The sequence below is a fragment of the Microtus oregoni genome, unplaced genomic scaffold, assembly GCF_018167655.1.
Source record: "Microtus oregoni isolate MIOR12 unplaced genomic scaffold, Mior012 000010F_ref0000083, whole genome shotgun sequence".
Taxonomy (NCBI): Eukaryota; Metazoa; Chordata; class Mammalia; order Rodentia; family Cricetidae; genus Microtus; species Microtus oregoni.
The window spans coordinates 15,816,335-15,842,370 of record NW_024543069.1 but is presented as its reverse complement, the minus strand read 5'-3'; the positions used below and the strand labels follow the sequence as shown (position 1 = coordinate 15,842,370).

The 26,036-nt window shown below is 41.6% G+C and overlaps 1 protein-coding gene and 1 long non-coding RNA gene across 6 annotated transcripts; one reads left to right on the top strand and one right to left on the bottom strand.

Moving 5' to 3' along the window:
* Positions 1-225: 225 nt before the first annotated feature.
* Positions 226-18,985, bottom strand: Slc33a1 (solute carrier family 33 member 1). 5 transcript variants are annotated; one of them, XR_005974924.1, is made up of 8 exons: positions 17,788-18,985; positions 9,941-10,131; positions 5,571-5,755; positions 5,045-5,162; positions 3,776-3,991; positions 3,102-3,296; positions 2,404-2,427; positions 226-1,474 (listed from the first exon to the last, which is right to left on the bottom strand). XR_005974924.1 is itself a non-coding variant. In XM_041659127.1 (7 exons), the coding sequence occupies exons 1-6, from the start codon at positions 18,560-18,562 to the stop codon at positions 3,129-3,131; spliced, it is 1,653 nt and encodes a 550-aa protein (XP_041515061.1). In that variant the 5' UTR covers positions 18,563-18,985; the 3' UTR covers positions 226-1,474; positions 3,102-3,128. The 5 variants fall into 5 exon arrangements, 3 of the variants coding, with proteins under 3 accessions (XP_041515061.1, XP_041515060.1, XP_041515059.1); XR_005974923.1 differs by having other exon boundaries at positions 2,404-3,296; XM_041659127.1 differs by lacking the exon at positions 2,404-2,427.
* A 353-nt stretch (positions 18,986-19,338) lies between these two features.
* Positions 19,339-21,687, top strand: LOC121452732. Its single transcript, XR_005974915.1, has 3 exons — positions 19,339-19,437; positions 20,239-20,439; positions 21,567-21,687. It is a non-coding gene; the product is annotated as an uncharacterized LOC121452732 (long non-coding RNA).
* The last annotated feature ends 4,349 nt before the right edge of the window (positions 21,688-26,036 follow it).

The window sequence follows — 26,036 nt, the reverse complement described above, 5'->3', positions numbered from 1 at the left end:
GTGGGTGATGGGATGAACTCGGTTTCTCTGGAACTGCTCAGCCATCTCTCCAGCTCCCACCGCTAATTTTAAAGGAGAAATGCCCACAGGACATCTTTAGTTTAAATTGAGCACACAGCACTCCTACAACCTGGTTTGCACGTGGTAGGCAGAACTATGATGGACAGGATTTGTTGAAATATGTGGCTTAGACAATGGAGAAGAACAAATTCATCACTCAGGAGATACCATTTATCCTAAAGGAAGAAGTTTTATTTTCTGATTACACTTTACAAGAAATCTATATACTTGTAATGAAGACTATAGACCGATGATGGAAGAGCTGAGAAAAAGGAAGCTGCCAGAGGGCTGTTGTTCAATTCTAGATTGAGGAGCAACTAGCAAAATTACTTTGATATTGACCCTGAAGAATTAACATTTAATTCTTGTTTTCATAAAAGACAAAAATAATGAGGTTAATCAATTAATTTTTACAATAATAAATATTAAAATATATTATCTTCTTGGAGTTGGAGATTTGGCTCAATGGTTAACAGCACTTGCTGCTCTTACAGAGGACCTGGGTTCAAGCCCCCAAACCAACATGGTAGCTCATACGTCGCTATAATTCCAGTTCAAGGAGATCCAACAGCCTCCCTGGGTACCAAGCATGCCTATTGTGTCCATACATACAAATATGGAGGCAAAACACTTTTATAATACATAAAATAATAAAATAATCTTAAAAATATTAAAACGTTAGAAAAACATTTGTTTGGGAACAAGTCCCTGGTCCCACCCATACTGTCATTATTTTTGCTTCCTAGGACAACACTCCTTCCAATCATCTTCACAATTTCTGGACTCCATTTTTTCTTTTCCTTTCCCAGTGTTACCTGTGATCCTGCTTTTTCCTCCAGATTGTTGGTGCACTGATCCATGAGGGAGGAGGCAGCAGAAGCAGGGAACAGGATTCAGACAGTTGTGAGTACAACACAGACAGTCCTCTGGGAGATGACTTCAGTAAGTCCTACCAACTTTATTCCAGGGAATATACAGGGACAAACCCTACTTTGCACTAAGTGGCACACCACACTCCTATCATGAGGCTTTGATTGTGGCAGCTGGGTCCTATAGCAAAGCTCCTAATACAAGTTTAATCACCATATGTGCAGCAGGGGTAAGGCTTCTAGCAGGGAACTGTGCCGAGGGTCATGCTAAAGATAAATCAGGCATCAAGGCTTAAAGACAGCTTTCAGACAATGTCAGTCTTCCTGGGCCAGGGATATTCTCCAGAGAAGATCAGGTAGAGAGCAGGAAGTCAGGCTGGGGGTTGGGGGTAGTCCCCATGCTGCCAAGCTTTGGAGAGAGCTGCCAGGCCATGATAGACGGTAACTTCTGATCAGCAACCTTCCAACAACCACCATTCTGGTTTATCTCTTGTCTGCTATTCTCTTTCAGAGTTTGTAGCGGCACACGTCTATAATCTCAGTACCTGAGAGACCAAAGCAGCAGGGCAAGGGCAAATCTGAGGCCATCCTGGGCTACACAATAAGACACTATTTCAAAATCCAAAGGCTAGGCTTGTTGTTTAGGGTAGGGAAATTCCCTGGCCTTTGCTCATCAAAAGTTATTAACTTAGGCTGGGCAGTGGTGGCACACACCTTTAGAGAATCTCTGTGAGTTCAAGGTCAGCCTGGTCTACAAATCAAGTTCCAGGACAGCCAGGGCTACACAAAGAAACCCTGGCTCAAAAAACAAAAACAAAAAGTGATCGCACTCAGTTCATATGTAAAATGTTGTAGAGATACTTAGGACTAATCCAACAGTAATACTATTTCTTTGGTACCCACACACTTGCAAAATGAGTTCCCCCCAAAAGCATGTGTTTTAAAAAACAGAAATATCTGGGTGTTTAAAAAAACAGAAATACCTGGGGGCTGGAGAAATGGCTCAGAGATGACTGCTCTTCGAGTTCAATTCCCAGCAACCACATGGTAGCTTGCAACCATCTATGATAATATCTGGTGCCATCTTTGGGCATGTAGGCATATATGCAGGCAGAACATTGCATACATAATAAATAAATTTTAAAAAAGAAAAAAAGAAAAAGAAGCAAATACGATTCCTGATTTGGCATAAAATAATTATTAATATTTTCATGAATAAAGTGCTTACCTAAAATTAAGAAATGCTCTCCCACAGAGTGGTCTATCAAAGGCACAAAATCTCTTTTTAAAATAGTAGCTTTAAGATTATGGTGTTAACTCACTGAACTTTAATTTTAAGTTTACATTTTTTTCTCACAGTAATTAAAAAAACTACAGCAAGAATGACATTTAGTTTTTATTTTTACAACTCAACCATAAACACGCACACCACAAACTTGATCCCCTCATTAGCTGTCTGTGTGCCATGACTCACCTGTGACAAAATCATAGCGTAAACCTAGGGCAAGAGTTAACAAGAAATCAAAATAGCATCCCCAAAAAGGAGAGATAGGAAAATCAATAAATTAAAAACCATAGATTTCATTTATAAAAAATAGTTTGAATAATCTTTTTATAAATCTTCCACGCTTACAAAAGCAAAAATTACAGTTAAAATAGTTATTTTAACAGATTCATTTATACAATCGATTATGATCAGAAAAACTCAATGTTTTAATAGTTACATTTTCTTTGCATCAGAGTCCACATAAATTTTTACAAATTTACAATTTAAAGTGAGAATTAACGTCCAATAAGGTCAAACTAGTCAGCTAGTACCTGAATATTAAGCTCTGCCCCACTTGATACATTGTACCAAATGTTACATACAACTCAATGACAGGTACCAACAACAATACTTGGCAGCATGGTGACCACCATGACTGTTCCACTGTAGCTTAAAATATGCTTTGGTCAGTAAATTAACAGAAATCAAGTAATACAACCAAAAGAGTTGTTTCCTGGCCTTAAGTAAACATTAAATACACTGAGAAGGCAAGGAAAAATATGATCAAATACACAAAGAAATTTCTATTTTCAACTATGTGACATTTAAAATTAAAATTAAGCAGTATTTTATATCCCTATACACTGATTATCATAGCTTTCTCAGCAAAACTAATCTACAATTACCTTCTAGAATGTCCAGTAATGTTGGCATTAGTTATTCCTTTTGCACTTCCATGAAGATGGTCCTTCATCCTGTAACTTTTTGAATTTTGGACCAAGAAAGAACCACCAACCAAATCCAATGAAAACACAGATAATGGATTCCACATAATAACCATCCAGAGCTGTCACACACGAGCCGCCAAGTTTTTTGCAAAGCTATAAAAATAAAAGTATAATAAATATTCTGTAACTTTTTTTCTGGTTTGCTTTATAGATGCAGGGTCTCAGATAGCCTAGGTTGGCTTCAAATTCTGGACCTGAGGATATCCTGGACTTCTGAATTTCTTCCTCACAGCCCTCAAGTGCTGGGATTAAAGGCACACATCACTAAGCTTGGTTTTCTGTGTAAACCCACAACTCTGTGCATGCTGGGCAAGCAGTACACCACCCGCGCTGTAAAAGCCAGCTATTATTGTTTCATTTGTGAGCACTTCAGCAACCCCAGTGTGCTCTGTTTGCCTGAAAAGCACCTTCACCTAAGCTAGTCTTACTGACACAAATTCGCAATTAATCCTCATCATAATAGTGCTAAAATATGTACATTTCCATACTGAAACTACGGTATATATGATTTTTAGCCACTAACCATATTTCAAAACTTGTTCACTGTTATCTGGAAACTAAAACACACTTACTTCAATAGCATCAGGTGTTCGACAATTCTGGTTTGATGCTCCTACACACTCCTTCACTGTGAGGGGATCCACGAGCCAAAGAGCTACTGTAGACGGCCAGTTTCCTCCCAGATTCGACACAGTATTTAAAAGGGTCATGTATGTTCCTCCGATAAGAGGGTCACTGACCTTGGCATTGAAAGCCATTATCGACACATACATGCTGTACAGCGTGACCTGTGAGAAGAAGGCAACATTGGGATGGTGGAAGGTTTCTTTTCTTTTCGGCTTTTGTTTTCTGTGTGCAGGGTGTTCGGGATTGAGCATGGGGCACCAAGCAGGAAGCATAAACTATGGAGCCCTGTTTTCTGGTCACACAGCACATCAGTAATGACGACATTGCTGCCATACACCACACCTCATGTCGGAGACCTTGAATCTTTTTTCCTTTAAGGCCTGTGTGATTGCCTAAGCTTCTCTGATTATGCTTTGAGAAATTCTCCAAGAAAAGCAAAAGCCAAAGAAACAAGCCTTTGGACTATAACAGCATCGTCCGTACATTTCTTTCCCTAGGTAGACAGTGAGACACTAACTGAACCAAATGTTTCTTTTTAATGTCTGTTATGTGCCTAGCATTAATTTTGTGCAAAACAGAAATATGCATTTGACATACTGGCCCCAATAATTTTACAAGCCTATGTTTTGTTAGATATGATCCACTATGGAATTTTTTATTGATTGACTGATTGGATTGATAGGGCCAGTTTCAGACCTGTTCAAACTTAGGCTTGGTTATACGGGCAGAGACTGTCTCAAAACCAAAAATAAACACAAACATCTTTCCTACATCTATGAATAGATCAAGGTATACTTACTTAGTATGAGTAAACTTTGTTAAAATTCTGAAATATAATAAATTCTCCATAAAGGAATAATTTGAAGAAAAATTATTTCATGACTATCACTCACCAAGTTTAAAGACATTGGACTTAAGTTCACCATCAAATTACTTTATTGTCAGATTAACATGGAAACCTTCAACTTCATTAAAGTAGCTGGGAAATTTTTTCCTCAGGGACTGGAAGATGGCACTTCTACAACTATGGGGCTTGAGTTCACATGTTCACCCATGAATAAGGGAGTGCCTGTAACTCCAGCTTCTGAAGCAGAAACAGGCAGTGACCAGCCAGCCTAGCCAATGTGGCAAGCTACCAGTTTAGTGAGAAACACACACACACACACACACACACACACACACACACTTCATGAGCAGCTCGTCTCCTAGCTTACCTGATGTAATGCATAACTCAGCAGCACTATAATATAGTAATATATGGGGAATCCTCCTTGATGCTCTACTTTAGGAGTCCACCAAACAAGCAGGGCATATTCTAATCCAAGCAATAACCTACAAAAAGAGAAACACTGAGTTGACATCCATTTTACATTAAAGAGTAAGCTGTAAGCTGTATTAAAAATGGCTAGAGCCCGGCATGGTGGCACATGCCTTTAATCTTAGACCCAGGAGGCAGAGGCAAACAGATCTCTGAGTTTGAGTCAGCCTGGTCTGTAAGTTCCAGAACAGCCAGGGCTACATAGAGACACTCCTTCAAAACAACAGTAACGAAAACAAAAATATTACCTATCCCCCAAACAACAAAAGGACATTCCAGAAGACTAAAAAGAGAAAAACTTCCTCTAAATAACAGTGACAGTAAAGTTCCATCATGCCTCCTTCCCCAATTCTACCCCTACACTCTACTGTCAGATGCACAATAGTGAACATAACCAGCTATTTAGCAGGCTCTGCTGTTACCTGTAGGGCATGGCTTTGTAAAAGATGTTCAGTGGCTGGGGACCCGCGGTATACTTGCTGATGATCAGTGGCAGTACTATCTGCAGAGGAACCATCGGGACGGCCAGTAAGGCGAGATGTTCCTTAGGCACCCCCTCTTCTACCAGTTTCAGGCCTGTCACGGCATCTGCTGCTGAAAAGCCAATCTGCAACAAACGAACAGAAGTGGGTTAGCATCTGACACAGGAGATGCCTATGTCAAGACACAGGCAAGTCCGACAAAACCTCCAGTCTCATCTCTTAGCCCACCAGTCACAAGTGCAAAGTTGTCAAGTTACAGAAGGTGTATTTTGCACTTTGGTTTACTAATATTATGTAGTGAAAAACAATAGAAAATGCAATACTGGTAGAACTGTAGTTAATTTTAATTACAAATACATTTCCACTTTGAAAAAGTTCAATCCAGGCCTTTAATCCGATCCTTTAGGAGGCAGCAGCAGCAGCAGCAGGCAAACTGCTGTGAGTTCTAAGCCATCCTGGTCTATATAGTGAGTTTCAGGACAGCCTGGGCTATGTAATGAGACTCTGTCTCAAAAAAGCATAAATCGGTTGAAGAGGCATGCTTTTCAGCCTCACTCTCATTAGGCAGATGTAGGCAGTTCTCTGGAAATTCGAGCCAGCCTGGTCTACATAGAGATCCAGGACAGACAGAGCAATGTAGAGGGACCTTCCCCTAAAAAAAAATATATATAAAAACAAAACACCAAACATCAGTTCAATCTATTGTAAGTTTAAAATTGTACTGTTTTCTATATCATAAATTTAAAAGAAAAGTTTCTGGTTAACCATAAATAAATTTGATCAAAATGAAGACTCGCTGACATTTTTTGACGATTTTTCATAAATTAAAATAAAAATTTCCAAACATATCTAACATTTCAAAATCAATTTTAAGAAAACAGTATACTGGAAAGGTTGAATAAAATATGGAAAAATAGCCTGGCATGGTGGCATACACCTTTAGTCCCAGCACTTGGGAGGTGGATCTCTGAGTTCAAGGCCAGCCTGGTCTACAGAGCCAGTTCCAGGACAGCCAGGGCTATAAAGAGAAAGCCTGTCTAGGAAAAAAAAAAAAAAGCAGAAAAAGTATAATTAATTAGATTTTTTTTGTTTTGTTTTAGCTGTTTTTGTTTCTCTGTATACCCTCGCTGTCCTGGAACTTGCTCTTTAGACCAGGCTGGCCTCAAACTCACTGAGATACACCTGACTCTGCCTCCCAAGTGCTGGGATTAAAGGGAACGCCACCACCACCCGGCTTAATGAGATTAATTCTTAAACATCAATAAAGAGTAAGGATGATAAAAGTGGAGACAACGTTTGAACTAAGACAGCTAGTCCCGAGGATCTTCTTAGAAGTCAGTTTAGTTACAAAAGAACAAACTATAACTTCATAAAGCAATCAAAACCTAGAAAACATCAGGGGATAAGAGCATGATATAGATTCCACGATTCCCTGGAGACACAGAGATATGACTTCTGTGATGCTCCTACAAACCTATGCATAACCCGACTCCAACACAGAAGGCCACTCTATAGAATCTGGTCTTTTTGGGGGGTGGGGTTTTTGTTTATTTGGTTTGGTTGATTTCTGTGAGTTTGAGGCCAGTCTGGTCTACAGAGTGAGTTCTAGGAAAGCCTAGGCTACATAGCACAGTGAAACCCTGTCTTAAAAAGATGATGATGAAGAATCATGAAGGGGAACATGGGAGGCCGGGGCAGGGGGCGGAGTGATGCAGATTCAGTGCTTACTTTTGAAGTTCTCAAAAGAAAATATTAACTAAGAGGGAAAAAAAGAATTGCTATGCAATTAACAACATTTGCTGTGAAGACTCCCTACACAGAGAAAATATTCTCCTTATGTAATGATTTTTAAGTAAGAACGTCAAGAGACAGCAAGCCATGCATAACGACAGATCTATAATACCTCCCAGTACAGCCCCGCTTCTTTCCCAGACACTTGCTGGGAATCGCACGAGACTACTGATTTGTTTACTATAAAAATACCTGAGCTCCCCACTGAAAACCTTGTGACTAAGTCCTTACCTTATCAGCATTACTCCTGTCCAATGCACCTCAGCGGTCACTCTGATCGCATTTGTTCCTTTACAGCTCTCTCAGATGCAGCTTCAGAAGCAAAATCATCTCTGGTTTCTACAGACTCCCTGAGAAGCCTATGCCCCCACCTGAGCCCACATTCTCATTTCCCTTAATACCTCCAATTTTTCAACTTTGTTCTATACTGACTTACCCTGAAAAAAACATTTTTTTTTCCAGCTTCACCTGAGCAGACAGGCCTCTGAAAAGAACCCCCTCATGCTGCTAAAGGTGGAAGCAGAGAGAGGTCTCTCTGCCCTTACCTCACTTAACTGTCCGGAAAGAGCCACTATTTAAAAAATAAATGCCTAGAAGTATATACTATGTAATCCCTAGAGCCTGGTGATTTAACTCCTCAGTATTAACCTAAGAGTAACAAGCATAAAGGTTCACAAAACACCTACACGAATATTTACAGAGATACTATTCATAATAAACCACACCCACCTAAACAAATCCTGAAAAATAAATACCAGCATACTCATAAAATGGAATTTAGAGTAATGAGACGAACAAACTATCTCTATAAATAACATACATTAGATGTGATACACACCATAGTCCTCACACTTGGGAGACGGATGCAAGGAGCTTAAGCATTCAACACTGAGCTTGGAAGAAGGCTAAGCTATTAAGAGTCCTAGGTGCTCTTCCAAAGGACAGGGGTTCAGTACCCAGAACCAACATGGCAGCTCACAGCCATCTGTAACTTTAGTTTTAGGGGATCCACCATCCTCTTCTGGCTTCTACAGGTACTGCACACATGTGTTACAGACATACATTCAAGCAAATTACCCATATACATAAAATAAAGATAAAGAAATCTTTTTTTAAAAAAAACACTATTCAACATTATCATCAGCTATATACTGTCTGAAGCCAGCTCCTAGGCTACATGATGATACTGTCTCATGTATCATGAGAAAAAAAAACTCATAGCAAATTTACATATTATGACTATTAATGTAGCTATTTAAACATAATTAAAATACGAATGATACCAGGATATGTCTGGAATAGGACAAAAACTATAAAATTACACACAATGATTCAATTCTACTTTTAAACTGTTGTAAAAACATATATATGAAGTAGGCATATACACAGATATGTGCACACATATAACAGAGAAAAGAAACTCAAATAAACCAGCAATCCAAAGGCAGAGGTAGGAAGATCTCTGTGAGTTCAAGGCCAACCCGGCCTACGTATTGAGTTCTAGGCAAGCAAGGGATGTAGAGTGAGACCCTATTGCAAAAACAATAGAAAACAAAGGAACATGCCAAAAAGTGTTCATTTCTAAATGACTGACTGAATATAATGTTATCTTCTAACTATGTCTCCATCATTAAAGGAGTAACTCATTAAAATGAAGACAATGAAACTACAGTATTTACTTTATTTAGGCCTGTTATAAAGTGTTCATGTAGATGGATTTTTTAAATGCTGTAAAAGTCTAGACTGTGAGACTATGCTACAGGAATATACTTGCTTACCTTGCTTCAAGCATAAGAGCTTTAAGTTTTAGGGCTACAAAACTGAGCCTTATTTTGCTTTCTGCGACAGGGCCTTACACTATAACCTAGGTTGGCCTTGATGTCACATTAATCTTCCTGCCTCAACTTCCCCTGTACTGGGACTACAGGCATTAGTTACAATATCTGGCTAAGCAAAGACTTTGAGGCAGGGGAGGTTCAAGGCAGGGTTTCTTTATGTAGCCTTGGCTGTCCTGGAACTCACTCTTCCTAAGTGCTGGGATTAAAGGTGTGTGCCACTACCACCTGGCCAAGCAAAGACATCTTCATGAAGAATGTAAATTACCAGTAATCCTATTTGTTTCATGGTAAATTTCCTTTCAATATTTTGAAAAAAATAATTCAATAGATTTTTAAATACATATACACTTCCTTATCTTTGTAAGCCACATTCTCAGTAAATGACATTACACCCCAATATTAAGGACGCGATCCTTACAATAGTAGAAAACTATTCACTTCAAGGTGTTCACTCTCATTTCAACCGTTACTATTGTCAACAGTATCTACATATGGACATAACTTCAAGATTCCAAGATGTATAGCTTACTTAGATGTGATATTTGAAATCACTTAAAAATATATTTAATACGCAGGAAATATTGCTTTTCAGTTTTAAATCCTATGGTATTAGAAGGGGACTTATGAAAAGACATTGAAAGTATTCCGTGATAATAATAAATTTGTTTAAAAATCTCTTACCTTTGAAGTTAGAATCAGAAGGCAAAATGCCAGAACTGCTGGCATTTTTATAATTGCAAACAGCAGCTTGTAAGTATCTGTAATCCCTTGGGTTTCTTCTTTTACTACTGACACTTCCTTGTTTTCTTTTTTCAGAAGGGCTACTAATGTCGTTGTTATTAAAAATACAGTTCCCCAGAAAAAAAGAAAATCTGAAATTAAGAATGTTTTAGTCTATAATTAATTTTTGAAATATAACTTCATTGATAATAAATAAAATACAACTTTCCTTAACTAAAAATACCCTAATGTTATGCTATAAACTTTGTTTGAGGCACAGCAGATGAATGAAGTCGTCCTGACTCTTTAAACATACAGACACAAAACTGACTAATACTTACCTTTGGGGGAAGGCTACAGATCTAATTTAGATAAGGGAAAGAAAAGATTTTTACACCACATAAGGTTCATTGGCTATAGTTACACACCCAAGCATTTCCTGTATTAAATTATGACAATTTAGATGATAAAGAATGCATGATTGAACCAAGCACAACGGTGCACACCTGTAATCCCAACACTCAGGAGGCTTTTGAGGCTAGTTTAGGCTACAAAGTTAATCCAAGGCCAGCCAGAGATACACAGCAAGACCATCTCAAAAAGAGAAATAGCCGGGTGGGCTGGAACATCCCAATAATTCTAGCACTTGGGAAGCTGAGCCAGAAGGGACAAGACTTAGGATCATCCTTCACTAGACAGTGAGTTCAAAGCCAGCCTAGCGTATATATACACCTGTTTTTAAATGAAAAACTAAACACTCCATTCCAAACCAAACACATGATTATTTGCTTCAGATGTCCACCACAAGTGTGAGTGTGTGCTGTGTGTGTGTAATATATGTGTCAGAGTACAGATGCAGGTTCCTGAGGAGGTCAAACAACCCTGGGGAGTCTGCCTCCACTGTGGGTTCTAGAGATTGAACTCAGATGGTCAGGCTTGCACAGCAAGTACCCATTGAACTCTCTTTGCCAGCTCATATTTTAATTTTTTTATTTCTAAACTTTGTACATGTTTAATCTCTTTAAGATTAACCTCTTTGCAGTATCTGCAGATGAAGACACGGTGTACTGTCTGTATTGTTTCACGGAAGGAGCTTGAACAAGTGTATAGGTGGGAGAGAACAATGGTTTAGAAGAGCCTTCCTAACAGCCAGAAAGAACAGCAGTAATAGAGCACACACAAGATATGAATGTGCAAAGCATGGTTACACACATCCCCTCTGTAATATACACTGTATGATAAACTACCAAATGCTGCCCGAGCTCACTACGAAGCTGCCATAGGAGTTGCCCCTTGATTCAGACATGAACACATCTGTCTCAACGTGTCCAGTACTCACACCTAGTGGCCTGTAACGCCAGCTCCAGGTGCCTCTGGCCTGTAACGCCAGCTCCAGGTGCCTCTGGCCTGTAACGCCAGCTCCAGGTGCCTCTGGCCTGTAACGCCAGCTCCAGGCCTCTGGCCTGTAACGCCAGCTCCAGGTGCCTCTGGTCCCCGTGAGCCTATACACTTGTACTCATTAAAAATAATAAAGTGAGGGGCTGGAGAGATGGCTCAGTGGTTAGGAGCATTGCCTGCTCTTCCAAAGGTCCTGAGTTCAATTCCCGGCAACCACATGGTGGCTCACAACCATCTGGAATGAGGTCTGGTGCCCTCTTCTGGCCTGCAGACATACACACAGACAGAATATTGTATACATAATAAATAAATAAAAAAAATAATAATAAAGTGAGACAAATGAAGATTTGTTTAGAGTTTAACTTAAGCAGTATTTTCATTAAGAAAGCTTTTTTTGGTGGTTTAATAATTCTGCCAACAGAAATGCCAATTAAAAGTTTTGATAAGAATTAAATGACCAGCCGGCCATGGTGGTGCACACCTTTAATCCCAGTACTCAGGAGGCAGAGTCAGGCGAATCTCAGTGAGTTCAAGGCCAGCCTAGTCTACAAGAGCTGGTTCCAGGACAGGCTCCAAAGCTGCAGAGAAACTGTGTCTTGAAAAAAAAAAAAACACACAAAACAAAACAAAACAAAAAAACCAGGTCTATACAGAGAAACCCTGTCTTCAAAACAAAAACAAATAAACAAAAAAGAATGAAATGAAAAGTATAGATTCTTCCATTATACTTTAGGTTATGGGAGCTTCACTTCTCAAGGAAAATTTGCTTACTACATCTTAACGAGTCTAATGAAAAAAATCTTCAACTAGAATTTAAATCCCTTTATGCCAATGCCAACAGAAGGACATGGTATGCACAGGCAAGACTATTTCTGATTTCCTTGTGCTCTGAGGGAAATAAAGCATGAAGAACAGGAAAGAAAGTCTAATCCCTGCTGCAGCATAACCACTAACCACACTGGCCATGTCTGTTGTTCGTTAACATCGCTTCCAGAGTACAGTGTACTAATCACGGTGAAAGTACACAATCAGCTCTCCAAAATGACCAAGATGACAAAGGTGATGTCCTACTTTCACAAACACGCTATTTGACTGAATATTCAAAAGTGCCTACAAGAACTTGTCTAATACACCCACGAATGCAGACATTAAGAGCAGGTAGTAATTCACCACTGATGAATAAAAATATAAAAGTTGGCCAAGCAGGGAGGGCGTGTGCCTCTGATCTGCACTAGGGAGGCAGAAAGCAGGTACTCAAGGTCAGCCTGGACTAAAGAGCAAGTTCAAGGACAAGACAGCCAGTGTTACACAGAGAAACCCTGTCTCGGAAAAAAGAAAATTTTTTTTTTCACACACACACACACACACTTAATATAAATTCTGGAACACCAGTCCATTGTAAGCTCAGGCGAAAAGCAGTACAAAGAAAAGCAAAAGCTCAAGGTCAGGGACCTGGCAAAAGGGTTCAGCCAGGAACCATACCTGCTGTACAAACCTGACCACTTGAGTAGAATCTCTGGAGCCCACATAAAGGTAAAAGAGAACTGTCTCCACTTAGCTGTCCTCTGACCTCCACGGACACATACGTAAGTGTGCATATACACACATAAATAAATAAACAATATATCAACCTTAAAATTTTTAAAAAGAGAGGCTGGAGAGATGGCTCAGAGGTTAAGAGCATTGTCTGCTCTTCCAAAGGTCCTGGGTTCAATTCCCAGCAACCACATGGTGGCTCACAACCATCTGTAATGGGGTCAGGTGCCCTCTTCTGGCCTGCAGGCATACTCAGAGACAGAATATTGTGTACATAATAAATAAATAAATTTAAAAAAAATTTTAAAAAGAATTCATCTTATGTATCTTACTATATGGTGTCATTATAGAGCTCATGGTGTATTTTTACAGTGGCTGGTAGTTCAAGCTATGGATATTCTTCCACATCAATCTTACAGGGAAATAGCTTAGTAAGGAATATTAGGACAAGGCAAGGTAGCACACACCTTTAATCCCAACACATGGGAAGCAGAGGAAGAGGCAGGTAGATTTTTCTGGATTTGTGGTCAACCTGGTCTACATAGTGACTTCCAGAGTAGCCAGGACTGCCTAAGACCCTGTCTCAAAAATCAAAATCAAAATACCACATCAGGTTCCAATATTCCTTTATAATCATACTATTCTGTAAAACTAGTAAACTATGAAACTATCAAAGTAACTAAAGTGAAAAACAGCAAGACTACCAAATGCTGTCAATCACAGAGAGAAAATGAGTTATTCACTTGGGGGCTAAAAGGGAAATCAAACAGCACAAACAGTACCTACCTACCACAGTGTGATGTACACCTGTAACCCGGCATTTGACAGGCTAGTGGAGGAGAGAGGGAGCATTGCTCGTGTAACAACTATAAAGACCAAAAGCAAGCCCAGCTGACGGCACACACTTGCAATCCTAGAGTTTGAGGCAGCACACTGTCAATGACTCTAGGATAGCCAGGACAGCTGGGTTACAGTGATGCTCTGCTCTCCCGTTAAAAAAAAGCTGTGGAGCCGGGCGGTGGTGGCGCACGCCTTTAATCCCAGCACTCGGGAGGCAGAGGCAGGCGGATCTCTGTGAGTTCGAGACCAGCCTGGTCTACAAGAGCTAGTTCCAGGACAGGCTCCAAAACCACAGAGAAACCCTGTCTCGAAAAAACCAAAAAAAAAAAAAAAAAAAAAAAAAAAAAAAAAGCTGTGGATAAGAGGAGCGTGACAACAGAAAGGAATCTTAAGGTAAACTAATCAGTCAGCCATGACTGTCGTGTTAGTTACTGTCTATACATACATGGAGTAAAACTGCATGCAAACACACACACACACAACCATATACACGGCCACCTACCCTCTCCCACATGGCTTATTAGTGAAATCAAAGTCAACAGTTTATATCCCCACACCGACTTCTTGGCATGGTATTTAGCTAGTCATGTGCATGTACATGTATGTATGTGTGGGGTGGAGGTCAGCGGACTACTTGTGGGAAATAGTTTTCTTTCTTCATCATATGGATCACAGGGATAGAAACACAAGTCATCAGGCTTGGCAGCAGGCACCCTAGACACTGAACCATCTTGTTTGTATTGATATTTTAGTATAAGACAATATTTTAATGTTATCCCTAGTAGTACAAAAATCCCTTACCACTTCTGGGGGGGTCACCTAACTTCTCCCCACACAACTGAATGAAAGTCAATTATTTTATTATCGCTCTTATTATTGTATGCATGTGCACGGCACACACATCACAGAGTACATGTGAAGGTCAGAGGGCAACTTTTGGGAGTTGGTTCTCTCCTCCCACTGTGGGTTCCAGGAATCGAAATCCTGTCTTAGGCTTGAGGTGCAAGCACCTTTTCTCTGACTGAGTCCTATATATACATACTTATCTTATTTTAAAGCAAACTTAAAAGCCATGTGGGGGCTGGAGAGGTGGCTCAGCAATTAAGAGCACTGGTTGCTCTTCCAGAGGACTCACATTTGGTTCCCAGCACCCACATGGTGGCTCTGCATAGGTCAGTTAAAAAATTAAAACTTTAAGCTATCACTTCTAAGAACAAGGGATTCTAAAAGTGGGTGATCTTTTCAGCTACATGGAGCCACAAAGCTGCATTGGTCTGAAAAACAAAAGACAACAGCTCCATCAGCACATATTTAGATCTAAAGGTTTGCCATGAGGTTTTTCTATCGTCCCACCAATTACAGGCAAAATATTAGATTAAAAGCCACGAACAGGGCTGGAGAGATGGCTCAGTGGTTAAGAGCATTGCCTGCTCTTCCAAAGGTCCTGAGTTCAATTCCCGGCAACCACATGGTGGCTCATAACCATCTGTAACGAGGTCTGGTGCCCTCTTCTGGCCTGCAGACATATACACAGACAGAATATTGTATACATAATAAATAAAAAAAAAAAGCCACGAACACCTAAGCTCCAAGAGTACATGTCCCTAATTAGTTGCTTGATAGCAGTTTTGTCATCATAAAAATGAAGAAAGAAATGCATCTCTCTCTCTCTCTCTCTCTCTCTCTCTCTCTCTCTCTCTCTTTCTTGTCTTTGAAATCCCTTCCTGCTTAAAGGGTCTCTCTTTGCCTGTCCAGGATCTTGGAAAACAAAGGGTATAAGAAGGAAAAGGCCTCCTTCTGCATTTGGGACTGTCCTGAAGCCATGAAAAAGCCAGTCAGTAGACTCAAAGTTTTGATTTTATCTCTTCTCATCATCCCTCTCTCAATTTGCCATCCAGATGACTGCCTTCTAAAGTCAAAACTGTTCTTTTTCAGTACATTCCTTACGCAGTACCTGTGATTAATTACAGAATTAAAAAAAAATTAAAGGTTTGTTTACTTTCATGTGTATTAGTGTTTTCCCCGAATGTATGTGAGTGCACTTTGTGTTCCTGGTGTCTATGGAGGCCAGAAGAGGGTACTGGGTCCTCCCAAACTGGAGTTATGGAGGGCTGTAAACCACCATATGGGTGCTGGGAGCCAAACTCAGGACCCCTGCAGAGCAACAAGAGCTCTGAACCAGAGTTAACACTCAAGTCCTTGGCTGTTTGGTTTGCTTCTAAGTTATGGATTCTAATATGGGGATTTTCTAGAGAGTGTGTTTCTCTCCTCTTTACATACCTAGGCAATGGTATTTCCTTCTATGATTTCAGGGCCTTAAATTCCTCAAAACCACCCGCTGGTTAAACTGAGCGTGGTGGTGCATAACTTAAGTACGTGGATGCTGAGATGGATGGGCATTTGATACCAGTCTAGACTCCTTTCAATATCTCAGGACTAAACAAAGGTCAAGAGGGAAACAAAAGGAAAAACTCCCAGTGGCTAATGGGATAGGGACTCAGCACAGTGGAAACAGTCTGCCTTTTATGCAGGAGTACTGGGCTCATTTCCCAGCACCAGGGACACACAAACAGAAACAGAATCCACAGAATTTAGTTTCGCTATTACCAAGTCACAGAAACCTCAAAACTGGTAATATGATATGTGTAAGTATTAAAGTTAATGCTTTAACTCTTTAACTCAAAATGTTTTAAACAAAATCAAAAGTACAGAAAGAAAAGTTAAATTTTAAAGTGAACTATTTTAGAATCTTCTGGAGAACAAAGTTCTTCAGTTATTCAAACAGCTATTCAAAAAAAAAAAAAACAGCATCAGCCTAAATAAAGATCCAACCATGAGAAATGTCAACTGTTATCTCCACCACAGTCAATGGCTGGCTGCTCTGGGCCTCTCCGATGTCCATCTCTACTGTTCTTAGTTGGCAGGCACGCTCATTTGCAGAAGGCCCTTAGAACCCTGTCACTTTGCCAAGTGCGGAATGCTTCTATTTACTGCCCTGACCATTCGACAGACAGCTAGAGAGGATGACCTGTCAAACAGCAAAGCTGGGAAAGGTTCAGAAAGCGAGAAACTAGACAGCTCAGTCCACTGAAACACAAAAGAAAAATGTAAACCGTGCTTAAATGAATGTTTTTAAAATATGCACTTGTGGCCGGGCGATGGTGGCGCACGCCTTTAATCCCAGCACTCGGGAGGCAGAGGCAGGCGGATCTCTGTGAGTTCGAGACCAGCCTGGTCTACAGAGCGAGTTCCAGGACAGGCTCCAAAGCCACAGAGAAACCCTGTCTCGAAAAACCAAAAAAAAAAAAAAAAAAAAAAAAAAAAAAAAAAAAAAAAAAAAAAAAAAAAATATGCACTTGTGCATCAAGAAATGCCCATAGATCATTATCTCAAAATTTTGTTATTTTTATCAGTTACTTTCACTTTTCACTGAAGAGTACTTACTGATCAATATCTGTGCTAATGTCAAAGGCTGGCTTTAGCAATACTTGAAAGAAACACATTTTAACAAAACAGGCCACACACTTAACTCATCTACCATCTAGATGCCTGGTAAACTTAATAAAAAAGCCAGGTGTAGGGGCACATGCTTGTAGTCTCAGCACTCAGGAAGCTGAAGCTGGACTGAACTCGAGGCTGGCTATGCAGACCCTTAAAAAAAAATCCAGTAAACAGAATTCAGAAATAACCCAAACTCAAAAGGAAAAATGTCACATGATTTCTCTCCTACAACGAATCCAGAAGGGAAAAACATTGTGTGTGAACTATTTGAAGGAAGAGGACTAGGAGGGAGGAGGAGAGAAGGGTGTGTTAAGGAAGAGAGCATGAGCAAAGTACATATATACATGTATGAAAATCTCATAATGAAAGTCAATGTGGTGTGTGTTCATTTTAAAGAGAAATGATGTAAAATATTTTGTGCGTCATTAAAAAAAATTAAACGCAAGCAAAAGAGAGAGCCCATCCAAAGTTTCGCGTCAAAAGCATTCACAAGCATAAAATCAAGCTGACAGTATAATAGTTTGGTACACTACCTGAAAGGGTAACGATTCCCCTGGGCTGAGGCTGAAACCGCAAATATTTGTTACAAAAGTCAGCAGATTCAAGAGCCAAAAACAAAACATTGCCCAAAAAATAGCCTGCTGTTTGGCCCACAGAATTGCATGTGGAAGCATAGCCCACGTTTTCCCGGGATAACATAGTTAACGCCCAACCGTCCACAGCGATGTCCTGAGTGGCGGCCAGGAATTCAAACAAGAAGAATGCCACAGTGAGAGCAACGACATCGGGTGTTCTACCATCAGTATTTCCGAGCAAATGGTCCACTTGGGTGGATAAATATATCATGAAGAGTCCTAGTATGTACTGAGTAGGGACAAGCCAGGACTTTCGACGACCGAAGTTCTTAAAGTAGACAGCATCAACCAAGGGCGCCCAGAGCAACTTAAGACTGAAAGGCCAGAAGACAAAACTAAAGAAAGCCTGGTCTGTGTAGCTAACATTTTTGCTCTGCAAAATGAGAGGGATGCTTCCGGCCAGGCCTAAGGGAATGCCCTGGAGCACGTAAAGAAAGAGCAGTAACAAAATGCTACTTAGTTCGGCTCGGTAGCTCCGCGGAGCTTTTGGGAAGTCACCGGGGCTGCCATCCCCAAGAAGAGCTTCTCGGTCCCCCTCCCCGCCCACAGAGTCCGAGTGACTGTCATCCCAGGCGCCCGGCGGCAGCGGGCCAGTCTTCATATCCAGAGCGTGGCTGAACATGCCTGGCCGCCGCTGCCGACTGCTGTCCTTGTGGGAGATGGTCGGTGACATATCAGAGACGACTCAGAGCCCGGTCTATGGTGGCCTGGCGTTTTGGATCAATCTAGTCCCAGGTCCAAGGCAGCCGCTCTGGACCAGGGTCTCGGGGGCTCACCGCCAGGAGGGCGGACACGGGGAGACTGCTCGCTGTTCTGCAGCACGGATCCAGATTCCCCGGCCGGTGGCCCAGGCAAAGCCTGGGTCGCTGCCCCGAGGAGCCGCTTCAGGGAGTTTGCAGGAGCCCCCGCGGCGACCGCGCCGGGCTCGAGGCTGGCGGAGCGGGCCGTGGCGCTGCGATGGTGGCGGGCTCGCAACTGCGGCGGTACCCGAACGCCCGCCTGCCCGCCCGCTGCCAGGAGGTCTCCGCTGCCCCAGCAGCCTGCGCCCTGCTCGGCCGACACCGGTGGTACAGGATGACTTCCTGCCTCGCGCTCCGGGAAGTGGTTCCTTTCCCAAATAAGTCCCCCGCCCGCCCCCTTTCCAAGCCAACCAATCAGGGCCAGCTCCGGTGGTGGCGTTACCGAACGACGTTTGCTAGGAACCATTAATTCCCTCGATTCTGACGCCAAGGGAGGAATAACGCCTGCGTACCGAACGTCTAGGATAAAGCGACGCAAATGCCGGGATTCCGGTTGCGCATGCGCTCGCGTGGAACTCGTGGGCCTAAGCTATTGGGCTCTCGTCGCCACGTGAGCAAAGGTTTTTTTTTTTTTTTTTGCTTTTTTTTTTTTTTTTCTTGCGGGACTGGCCCATTCCCTGGTAATATTGTGCAGGGTCAGAGGCTGCAGTGAGTTTAGGAGACTTTGTCTTTGTGTTTATTTAATGCAGTACAAAACTTCCCGCTGGAGGTTCCCGTAACTCCTCTGCCCTGTGGGCCCGCCAGAAAGGTTAGGACTCTTTGGTATCAGGATGCAGGCGGCTTCGTGCCCGGCTAAATGGAAACACGGTTATCTTATCCACAGAACGAATGAGGCTGTCCTATTGCCCCAATTTGATGGAATAAGTGTTGGGGACCGCTAGGTACACAGGGTGAATGAGATGAATTTCAATCTGCTGCATCATATTTTTATGCCATGGCAACTTCTTGAAGCTACCATCCTTGGCATCCACAGTTGTGCATTTTAAGTGACTTCTCTTTCTTTCTTTCTTTCTTTCTAAGAATCCTTGGAAGCTCATGGAGCTGCAAAGGTTGAGATAATAGATTTAGTATTTCTGTGATGCCGAAGAAAGAGCTTTTCTAAAAATTTTTATTGAATTCATGATTGGCCAGTTTTCAAACGTCACTGCAAACATAATGGCAATGCTTTCTTCATTTTAAATGCTGTCAGTTTTGTTGCGCTTTTGCTGATTTTGCTTTCTCTTCCTTCCACAGCTTATTAACGACTTAGCAATCATACTCTTATCATTCTTCTTGTCTTCTCTAACTCCTCCCTTCTTGTCATTCATTTTATGGATGCCACATCATTGGAGTTTTTGTTTTCAGACAGGGTCTTACTGTGTAGTCCATAGTGACATCCCAAATGGTAGGGTCAAAAAAACAAATTAATTTACTCTATTATTTTTTATTCTTTAGTAATACTTTACATGTATACATGTGTCTTGATCATATACAGTTCTCCCACTTTCCCCACTTGAACCCCTCCCACATTTGTATCTTTTTTTTTTTTTTTTTTTTTTTTTTTTTTTAGAGCTCACTGAGTGCAACAATTGTTTCATATCTTTGGGTCTAACCACTGGAGCATGGGCAATCTGCAGCAACGGTACTCTGGAAGAAAAATAACTCTTCTCCCAGCAGCCGACAATTGTCAACAGCTCCTAAGTTTGGGGTGGAATCTTCTGAGTCCCCCTCCCAGCCATGCTGTAATGTTGAGTGGATTGATCGTGTTCAGGTAATCATAGCTACTGTGAGCTCGTGAGTGCAATGGCCATGTCATGTTCAGAAGGCAGCATTTCTACATCATCCGCCAGCTCTCACAGGGACCCCTGAGTTTTGGTGGGGTAGCAGGGAATGGTTAATATAAACGTCTCATTTAGGACTGAGTACTCAACTATCACTTATTTTCAGCACTTTGATCAGTTGAGGTTTTGTATGGACTGCTGTCCAATGTAGAAAGTAGGTTCTGTGACAAGGGCTGAAAGCGGCACTAACCTAAATTTCCCCTCCCAGGACCACTGATCTCTCCAGTGGCTTTTGACTAGTCTTGCAGCAGTAGGCATGAATTTCCTTTTATGGCACAGGCAGCAGATCTATTCAGTAAGCAGCTGGTTAAGTTACTTATTTATTGAATTTGTTGTGGTTATTTAGACAAGACCCTATTATTTTATTTTTAGGAAGGGCCTCATATAGCCCTCATACTTACTATGTAGTCAAGGATGGCCTTGAACTTCAAGGTGCTAGGAGTACAGGCATGTGCCATTATGCCTGACTTTTGTCAGTATTTTAAATAATTTGTTCTGGGCTGGAGAGATGGCTCAGAGGTTAAGAGCATTGCCTGCTCTTCCAAAGGTCCTGAGTTCAATTCCCAGCAACCACATGGTGGCTCACAACCATCTGTAATGGGGTCTGGTGCCCTCTTCTGGCTTGCAGGCATACACACACAGACAGAATATTGTATACATAATAAATAAATAAATATTTTAAAAGAGAAAAAAGGAAAAAAAATAAATAAATAATTTGTTCTAATATTACTCCTTAGCTATAGTACTGATTTCTCTTTAGTGGATATGTTGTGGGACTTTCTCTTGAATGAGCACTCTGACCCCAGTGAGAGTGGAATAAAGACGCCATCAAAGCCAGGACAGTTCCTGAAAGCCCTTGGTATGGGGTCCAGTTTGCATCCTCATTTTATACTTTAAGACCACAAAGTGAAGTGAGCAAGCAATTGAGATTCCACAGAAGCCTGCCTGGCACCCAGCTTTTTGTTTCCTAAAGACACATATTACAGTTGACAGGTGTACGCTTTTCTGGTCAGGTTGTTAAAGGTAACAATCTGTTGTGTTTTCGCTATTTCTCTAGGCCGATCTGTTCCAGGTGCCAGAGTGAAGTCATGTTGGAAATGAACTGTGTGAGCAGTGCTGATGATTGGTCTGTCCTGCCTTGTTCTACTTCAGCTAAACTATCATTTACTCAATGCTAAATTTCTGCAGCCAACTAAAAAATACAACAGGAGAAAATTACCAGTGCAAAATTTTAGGGAAGAGTTTTGTATTTATCCAGGTCTGTGTTTGTATGCATAATATTTTGTGTATGATTTTGTTTTTTAATGGATGGTGATAATACAAAGCAAACAAAAACTAAAACAACCTTCCAACCAGAAAAGCCTTGAGCCAGATGTGGTCACACCCATGTTATAATCACAGCACTGAAGAGGCTAAGGAAGAGGTTCACAAGTTGCATGCTAGCCTGAGCTACATAGTGAGCTCTGAGACTACAGACCTGTCTTAAGCTTCTGCCTCCAGGACTCCCCTGTTACATCCTCCCTTGAGCTGTGAACCAAAACAAACCCTCCCCCCCCCCCTCTCTCTCTCTCTCTCTCCTGCTCTCTCTCTCTCTCTCTCTTTTTGTTTTTGTTTTTCGAGACAGGGTTTCTCTGTAGCTTTGGAGCCTGTCCTGGAGCTAGCTCTTGTAGACCAGGCTGGCCTCGAACTCACAGAGATCCACCTGCCTCTGCCTCCCAAGTGCTGGGAATAAAGGCATGCGCCATCACCACCCAGCTTCTCCTTCTCTTAAGTTGCTTCTGTCAGGGTGTTTTATCACAGCAACAGGTGATAAAAATAATTCATATATAACTGTTCCTCAGTTGTGAACCTGTGAAATATGTGTTATAGATTTCCAAATTTCAGTAATGAAGTCTAGCATGGTGGCTCATGCCTGTCATCCCATAACTTGCATTCCATGCAAGCCTTGGCAACTGAGTGAGATGCAGTCTCAAAAAAAAAAAGAGTATAGTTGTATGGCAGGAATATCTACATCTATAGAAATATATCTACTGGCAGTAGTGGCACACACCTTTAATCCCAACACTCACGAGGCAGAGGCAGGTGGATCTCAGTGAGTTCGAGGCTACCCTAGTCTACAAAGCAAGTTCCAGGACAGCCAGGGCTACACAGAGAAACCCTGTCTTGAAAAACCAAAAGAAGAGACATATATCTATAGAAAAAAGGAAAGAAAAAGATGGCAATTACAAATTACAAGGCACATTATAGGAAATCTAAAGGCTTGAGAATAATCCTTATCTTAGTCACTGTTCTAGAACTGTGAAGAGACACCATGATCATGACAACTCTTAGGAAAGAAAGCATTTAACTGAGGCTAGTTTACAGTTTAGTCCATTATCCTGGCATGAAACATGGCAACATATGGGCAGATATGGTGCTGGCAAAGTAGCTTCGCGTTCTACATCCAAATGCAAGCAGCAGGAAGAGAGAGACTCTGGGCTTGGAATGGGCTTTTGAAATCTCAAAGCCCACCCCCAGTGACATATTTCCTCCAACAAGGCCCACCACCTAATCCTTTCAATAGTGCCACACTCTGGTGACCAAGTATTCAAATCTGTGAGCCTATGGGGCCATTATCATTCAAACTACCACATTCCTCTTGGCTTTTGGATTGTCTGTGGTGGAGATCCTGCCCTTGCAGATCTACCTAGCCAACTTCCTCCCAGTGCTGTGCCAGTCAACCTGGCCCCTGCAGCTTTGTGCAGAAGCTGTTTGTAGTCCAGGTTGGCCTTTGCCATACTTTTGCTATATAGCTGAGGATGACCTTGAACTTCTTATCCTCCTGTCTTGGGCTAGGATTATAGGCGTGCACCACCACACCTAATTTAGTAGTGCTTGGGTATCAAACTCCAGGCTCTGTTCATGTTAAGCAAGTATTTTACTAATGGGGCTATAGCTCCAGCCATATTAGGGCTTTTAAAAGAAAGATAAACCAGGTATGGTGGCTTAAAAGGTGAAAGTAAAATGTTCCTAAAGGTTTTAATTCATAAATATCCTGTTTTGTTGGTGGTGGTGGTGATGATTGTGTTTTTGTTTTGTTTCAAAATAGTATCTCTTTGTAGATTCTGGTTGGCCTGGAACTTGCTGTATAGACCTGGCTGGCTTCAAACTACAGCACTTCTCCTGGCTCTGCCTTCTGAGTACATGAGTTACAGGCACTTACCATCATGCCTGGCTCATAAATATTCAATTTTATGGCTGTTCAGTTTCCACCCACTGCAGAACACTACATCTCTCTGATGGTTCTTTGCCAGTTTATTGTAAGCTTTACCTTTTCCGGTTAGTAAGGTTTTCATTTCCATCTGAGTCTTCCTCAGGATGCCCTTTGCTATCTATATTTACACCAGCATTTCCTTCAGAATTACTTAAGTATTCTGTGGAAAGGCTGACCCATTCTCTGTAACTCTCTTATTTTCTTTTTAAAATTATTTTTCATTTACATATATGTTTGTGTGTGTTTGCTTGTCTTGGTGTGTACCACATATGTGCAGATGCCCTCAGAGGCCAGAAAGTGGCATGAGATCCCCTGAAAGAGGAATTACAGGCCATTTAACCAATGTGGGAGTGAAAACAGGTCCTCTCTATGGCAGCCCATGCTCTTATCTCTCATGCTTGGCTGTCTCTCAGCCCATCTGTGAGTGACAGATAGATGGCTGTTTTGTAGAATTTGGTCTGTCCACTGGCCTCTCACTTAGGACTGTCAGTTTGCAGGGAATTCTTGGTGGATGGGATTTGTTTGCACTGACAGTGATGACACCGCTGTGACGGTACTTCTCAGCCTGAGCCAGCCTCCTGGAACCCCCACTTTTCTTGTCACAGCCGACTCTCTAGGCCTTTCTTTACGGAGAGGCCAAATTGACGTTCCCAAACATATGAATGTTCCCTGATTTCAGGGCCTCAGACAGCTCAGTATTTATCTTTCTGTCTGTCTGTCTGTCTGTCTATCTATCTAGATATCTAAATTTTTCAAGACAGGGTTTCTCTGTAGCTCTTTTTTTTTTAATTTTATTTATTATGTATACAATACAGTGTGCTGCCTCCATGTATGACTGCAGGCCAGAAGAGGGCACCAGATCTCATTGTAGATGGTTGTGAGCCACCATGTGGTTGCTGGGAATTGAACTCAGGACCTCTGGAAGAACAGTCAGCATCCTTAACCTCTGAGCCATCTCTCCAGCCCTCTCTGTAGCTCTTGAGCCTGTCCTGGAACTCGCTCTGTAGACCAGGCTGGCTTCCAATTCACAAGAGATCTACCTGTCTCGGCCTCCTGAGTGCTGGAATTAAAGGTGTACCCCATCACCACCTGGTAACAGCTCAGCTTTTAAAGAATACATATCTTGCCAGGTGGCTGTGGCAGGTGCCTCTAACCCCAGTACTAGGGAGGTGGAGCTAGGCAGATTTCTCTGATTTGGAGGCCAGTCTGATCAATAAGAGCTAGTTTCAGGACAGCTAGAGCTGTTACACAGAGAAACCCTGTCTCGAAAATAGAAAACAAAAACAACAAACAAAAAGCACCACATCTTAAGTGAAATAATATGAGAAGATGCCATTTCTCTCTGCTTCTGCCCTGTCTATAGGAGGGATAACTGTCTCACCCTGTGGGCTTCACCTGAGGGAGAGCTGCAGGGCTTTCATCTGGCCATCCTCTTGACTGCTCTGGGCAACAGCTCCCCAGCCTTCTGTATTTGGCAGGGAGCTGTTTGACTGCGTTTAGCTTACTTATCTACTTGTGCAATGTTATTTATACTCTTCCCTGTATTTTTTCACTTCTTTTGTGAATTTCTAAAGCTTTTCCTTTCTGGTATAAAATATATTTTTTTCTGATTCTCTCTTTCACCAACTAATACAGAAGCAGCTTGGAGTCTACCATCTTAACAGAAATCTCTCTCTCTCTTTTTTTTTTTTTTGAGACAAGTTTTCTCTGTAGCTTTGGAGCCTGTCCTGGAATTTGCTCTGTAGACCAGGCTGGCCTTGAACTCACAGAGATCTACCATCACCCAGCTCACTGCTGATTTCTTGTTTGGTTGGCTCAGTCATCGGCTGATAAACTTCTTTTTTAAACTATTGCTGTTTATTTTGAGGCGGGGTCTCATGTTGCCCACGTTGGTTTCGACCTCGTTACGTAGCCCAGGCTGATCTGGAATTCATGGCAACCTGGCCTCAGTCTCCCAGTCACCATGATCAGACACTGGGTGTTTTCCTGTATTTAATTTTCTAGTCATCATTTACCTAACCAGAATAAACCTCAAAGGTCAGTTTGGCCAATTTAATAGGTTTTTTTTTGTTTGTTTGTTTGTTTTTGGTTTTTTGAGACAGGGTTTTTCTGTAGCTTTGGTGTCTGTCCTGGAACTAGGTCTTGTAGACCAGGCTGGTCTTGAACTCACAAAGATCTGCCTGCCTCTGCCTCCCAAGTGCTGGGATTAAAGGTGTGTGCCACCACCGCCCGGCTCACTTTTTTTTTCTTGATCACTGACATGTTTGATATGAT